The 5,289-nt window shown below is 47.6% G+C and overlaps 1 protein-coding gene and 1 non-coding gene across 2 annotated transcripts; one reads left to right on the plus strand and one right to left on the minus strand.

Moving 5' to 3' along the window:
- Nucleotides 1-1,041: 1,041 nt before the first annotated feature.
- Nucleotides 1,042-2,886, plus strand: LOC125524284 (arabinogalactan protein 20). The gene is made up of 2 exons (XM_048689364.2): nucleotides 1,042-1,351; nucleotides 2,591-2,886. The coding sequence occupies exons 1-2, from the start codon at nucleotides 1,240-1,242 to the stop codon at nucleotides 2,695-2,697; spliced, it is 219 nt and encodes a 72-aa protein (XP_048545321.1). The 5' UTR covers nucleotides 1,042-1,239; the 3' UTR covers nucleotides 2,698-2,886.
- Nucleotides 2,887-4,484: 1,598 nt separating this feature from the next.
- On the minus strand, nucleotides 4,485-4,556 carry TRNAK-UUU (transfer RNA lysine (anticodon UUU)). Its single transcript has one exon. It is a non-coding gene; the product is annotated as a tRNA-Lys (tRNA).
- Between the last annotated feature and the right edge of the window lie 733 nt (nucleotides 4,557-5,289).

Consider the following 5,289-nt stretch of genomic DNA (forward strand, 5'->3'; position numbering starts at 1 on the left):
GATTTCTTCTCCTCAATACAAGCTACTACTAGTGGGCCTCATCAAAAAATAAAAAGTGACTTTCACTACACATGCATCCCTTCTCTTCACTTCAACTTTGTCCAACTTTATGCATACAACCACATTTTTCTCTCTAAGCACCCGCCTCCTGAAGAGGATCCTGCTTCCTCATTTGAACCTTCTTTTTCTGTCATCCGATCCTACATGGCATGTGAGACATCACCCTGAGGCTATGCATTGACCATGCCCTAAGAGGAGACACGAATAAGTTGGCACTCATGCACACAAAAAAAACCTGGCAAAAATACGTTGGCACAACGGCATATGCGGGCGCATATTACTAGGAGAAGCGTTCTTGCATGTGGACGCCGGTTATCCGCGGGAGGCCCACCCGACGGCGCGCAGCGAGCCACCGAGCGGCCCACACGTCATGCACGGAATCTGCGCCCGGGTCGTAGCCGTAGGCGCGCGACAGCGCAGAGCCGGAGTGTGAGCCACACCGGCTGGACGCTAGCGCAACCGTCGCGCATGCGCGCTGCCCACAGCGGGCCCCACCCCGCCCCTGCCCAGTAATAACGCCACTGGGTAACATACCTAGTAACAAACGGCCAAGCTGCCCACTTCCCAGCCTGGCGCGAGGCCGCGTGGGCGCAGCGTCAGGCAAAAAGAAAGCAAGGGCGACATGGCATCGCACCCGGGACCCTCCCCCGCGCAGCAGTTTCACATGCGACCGGGCCCCACGCCCCTCGCCACAAACGGTACCAATTCACGCACCCGCCTAGTCGCCGCAGGTGGCGCCCAGAGCGTCCGCGCCAGTGAGACGACGGCGGGTATGAAAGACTGGGGTGCCACCCGAGGGGCGGGGGCTGGCAAATCTGTCCCCACGAATCCCGCGCACAGAGACGATCCGCCTGCGCGCGGGACCAGCGCTCGCCCCGGGCCCGCCTGTCAACGGGCGCCTAATCTTTTTTTCACTCACTGACGCCGCTCGGTTACTGTTTCTTTCTTGTAGCTGGCGCTATATAGGCGCCGCGCGCACGTTGGCCGCATTCCCAAGCCCGGAGTTTGTGGGAGAGGAGGATTTGTCGAGAGGGAGGGCCGCGATTCGTTGCTCTTCCTTCCTCCTCCTGCTCGCCTCCGGTGTGGGGGTGCGCTGCGGTGCGGTGGGCGGAGGGGAGGTCGAGGGATCAGGAGGGCGAATCGAGGGGGCGGGAGGAGCTAGGAGGAGAGGCGGCGGAAATGGCGGCGTGGACCTCCGTGGGCCTGGTGGCGGTGGCCGTGCTGGTCGTCGGCATCGCAATGCCGGCCTCCGCCGCCGTGCAGCCGCCCGCGCCCGCGCCCTCCAGCGACGGTGAGAAAACCCCCGCGCCGCACCCTCTTTTTTCACTCTCTCTCTCCATCTCCAGTGGCTTGCGTTTGCCGGCATTGGCTGGCGCGTGGGCCCCGTGCCACCCGCTCTCTCCGCTCCGACGGAATCCTCTCTCTGCAGCGATCTTGATTTCATTTCCCGTGACTCCTCTCGTGGCGATAATAGAGTCAATACGATACAGTTAGTTGGCCCCCCTGCATGTGGGGAAACCATTGATCTGCTTGAACCACCTGGTATATGACTACTTACATAAGCTGCGGAAACCATTTGTGAATTGAGCAGTGTTTTCACGCTCATAAGCAATTCAATGAAATGACAGAGCATGCTATTCTTTATTTTGTTCTCATTTCTCACTTCAAAGTTCCACCTGAAAAAATAAATCAATTTTCTAGAAATCTTGATATTTTACACCACCCCTTAAAAGCTGCATGACCTGATGATACTTGACATCTCATATCTTGACAAAGAATTAGCTGTGCAAAATTAATGTGACTCATACAGTACGTTACTGCAAAAGTTCAATTTTATCAGTATGTTTGCGACGAGGAACTGTCTCTGTCAGGTTTTTTGCGGACTTGTTTTATTCATTCTTGCCAAGTGCTCAACACATGTTTGATGCAATATATTCCGAGTAACACCGATAAGAAAAGAATTTCACGTGTAAGCCATTCGTTGTAGTACAAGATAAGTGTGCGAAATGGCATTTCGCTGATGGGCACATATGATTGATAACCACATAGGAAGGGCGTTTGCTGCCCATCTGTCAAGAATCTTGCCTTCCTCCTTTCTGGTGTAGTACTAGCTGAGTTGGTTTGCACTTCCCTTTCACCCGTAGAACTGGTACCCTTGGTCTGTTTAGCTTCCATTGAAATACATGATACCTGGCAGCAGCCGCTGGTTTACGCTTTTATTGCAAGGATGTCAGGAATTGTGCTTTCTTGAAAGCGACTTTGAATTCTACTCGAAGTAAACGCCTGACTAGTCTTCAGTTTCAGGCATTCCTGTTTTAATGCCCACAAAATGTTTTTCACTACGGTCATCAACTGCAAATCGCATACTCTGCTATTTACTCCTTTTGAGTTATCTTTCACGTAGGCGTTTGCGAAACCGAACTGTTATCTCTAACCTGCTGCTTTCAAGCTTCATTCTGCTCCCTATATTTGCTTGCTTCGTTTCTTGTGTGAAGCTAGACTAACCCTTGCTGCTAATGTTTTGACACAGGCACGTCGATTGACCAGGGTATCGCATACGTGCTGATGCTGGTGGCCCTTGTGCTCACCTACCTCATCCATCCGCTGGACGCCTCCTCCCCATACAGGCTCTTCTAATCTAATCAATAATTCGGGTTGCACCTGTAGAGGTAGCTAGCAGCTATGCGATGATGATGATTTAGGTGTGTGTGGGTGTGTGTGTGGTGTTCTATTTTTGTATGCGCGTCAGATGATTATGTATGGACTTGTTTGGTGGTGGCATGATTCTGCCATCATGTGAGTGTTTGGCTATTTAGTTCATGCTAATGTGTGTATGTACTCCATTTCACTGGCCCCGTGCCGCTTGCCATGTGCTGTGATGCGTGGTAGGTCTGGTTTTGCAAGTTGTGTGACACCTACTACCCATGTGGATGCTTGTCCGACCCCCTGACAGGCTGACATGGGTGATCTCTTTGTGGTCCGGTTCGTCCATCCCAGATTCATCTGTACTATGAAACCCTTTTATTCCTTTTCATTTTCATTAGTTCTGGAGTGATTCGCTTCTCTAGTCTCCTCCTGATGAATTTCGAAATGAAACTGCCTATGTGAGGTACTCCCTCCGTTTCTAAATACTTGTCTTTCGAGGCATTTCAACAAGTGACTACATATGGAGCAAAATGAGTGAATCTATACTCTAAAATATGTCTACATACATCCGTATGTAGTCATTTGAAATGTCTAGAAAGACAAATATTTAGGAACGGAGGGAGTAGATGTCATGGGCTTCGACTCGACCCCTCTCCGCAGCGGGTGCAACTTGCAGGTTCTGTTTTTGGGTTGTATTGAATTTCTAGTACAAATTTGATTGTGTGTTATGAAATAGAAGTAGACAAATTCAGATGTAAATAGTAGGATTTCAAATGGCTTCATCAACCGCGTATGGTAGCAGTCTACATGGCATGTCCACAACAACAGCATGTGTACTACTCCTGTATTCCTAAATCTAAATGCTAGCAGACCCGGACCATGAAGTTAACAGGAATTGATGTTGCTCCTTGAAGGTAGCAGTCTACATGGCATGTCCACAACAAGAGCATGTGTACTGCTCCTATATTCCTAAATATAAATGCTAGCAGACTCGGACCCTGAACTTAACTGGGAATGATATTGCTCCTTGAATGTATGAGAACTGGTGACCGAGTACATTGTCTCTGTGTTTCCATGGGCCGCTATATCGACCAATCACAGCGCTTCTGTTAGTGTATTCACCCCCTTGGGGAGCCTAGCTACAAGGGGGTTTCTCTTCTCAAAAAAAGAAGAAGAAGCTACAAGGGTATTGCGTACAAGGGTGTTTCTCTTCTTCTAAAAAAAGAAGCTAGAAGGTATTCCGTGGTTGATTCATCTCGCGAGCTCGCGTGCTTTTGCCTGGTTGCAAATGGCATGAGATGCATGAGTTCCTTTCTGGAGAAGTTTCAGGCTCGTGCATGCTCTAATTGGTAGCGCCTCGTGTTCTCATCTCCGGCTTGCTAATCTGAGTACTTTTGGCGTTGGAGATTGCCAAAGGCAGCTAGGGTCTCCTTGTTGTTTCAGTTGTATCTAATCATTTGTAGTATTGCTTTTCTGAATACTAGTACCTGTCATGTTCATCGAAACAAATGTTGCGCCAAACATATGCATATACTCCTTACTTCACATGTAGATAGGGAAGAGTCTTGGAGAAATAGGGAAACATTTAGGTCTATTGTTTCGATTTGATATGTCAAGTAATCGTGACTATATGGATGAAAGTTTCTTAAGGAAGAACCAACCAGTAAAGAATGTAGGACTGATGAGAAATAGTACTCGTTATGCGCCAACTGATCCGAATATCCTAGAGGTAAATAATCATAAGTATAACAACAAAATTCAAAAAAGAAACACAAATACGCCGTCCGTGGGGATCGAACCCACGGCCACGTGGTTAAAAGCCACGCGCTCTACCACTGAGCTAGGACGGCTGGTGTGAATTAAAAATGTGATTTAAAGTATTAATTAGATAAGAAGGGGAAACAAATGCTTCTTCCAAAGAAGATTTGTTACGGTCCCTTTATTTTGAGAAACACAGTACAAAAAATGATGATAACAAGCGAAATAACAAGTGCATACATACACTTATCCCATGCATACACACACGCGCACCCTACCTTATGAGCACGTCTAAGAGATTGAGTCGAAGGGTCATGAGATTTGAGCGTACTTAATACCTTACAAAACATATATGTTTACAGACATATGTATAAATTATTGTGAACATATCTTTCAGCTATGTTGTACACAAAATAGCATGTCGTCTAAAAAAACAAACGTCCCTGCCAAGGTGCGTGTTTTTGGGTGGTGGCTAGCCACATAATCTCTCGGTGTCCAGATGAACATGCACATATGCAATCTAGAGGCTCTCTCAACATGTAGCATTTGTGAGGATGAACAGAAAGATGTGCCACCGTTTTTTTTTTGTATGACACTCTTAGGGTGATTTGCGAAGTTGTTTATGACTGTAGCCTGTAAGAAAAAAAGTGTGTTTGCATCGATCGCATCAAAATTAATCTATGTTATTTTTCATACGTATTTCATTTCACTGGGCTACAATTGGCCTTAGCTTTAGAAGCAGGGTTGGCGTGCTTTCTTTTCAATGAGGGAATGGCTGGCGCTATCACCGATGGCACTTTCATCCTCAACAAGAAGTGAGTAGTT

This window comes from Triticum urartu, chromosome 7A (assembly GCF_056163025.1).
Source record: "Triticum urartu cultivar PI428250 chromosome 7A, HENAU_Tu73, whole genome shotgun sequence".
Classification (NCBI taxonomy): domain Eukaryota; kingdom Viridiplantae; phylum Streptophyta; class Magnoliopsida; order Poales; family Poaceae; genus Triticum; species Triticum urartu.

Bases quoted from the DNA above. Each gene is read 5' to 3' on its own strand.
- LOC125524284 (XM_048689364.2), top strand. From the start codon at position 1,240: ATGGCGGCGTGGACCTCCGTGGGCCTGGTGGCGGTGGCCGTGCTGGTC. The intron at 1,352-2,590 runs GTGAGAAAACCC...GTTTTGACACAG, and splicing joins GCCCGCGCCCTCCAGCGACG to GCACGTCGATTGACCAGGGT.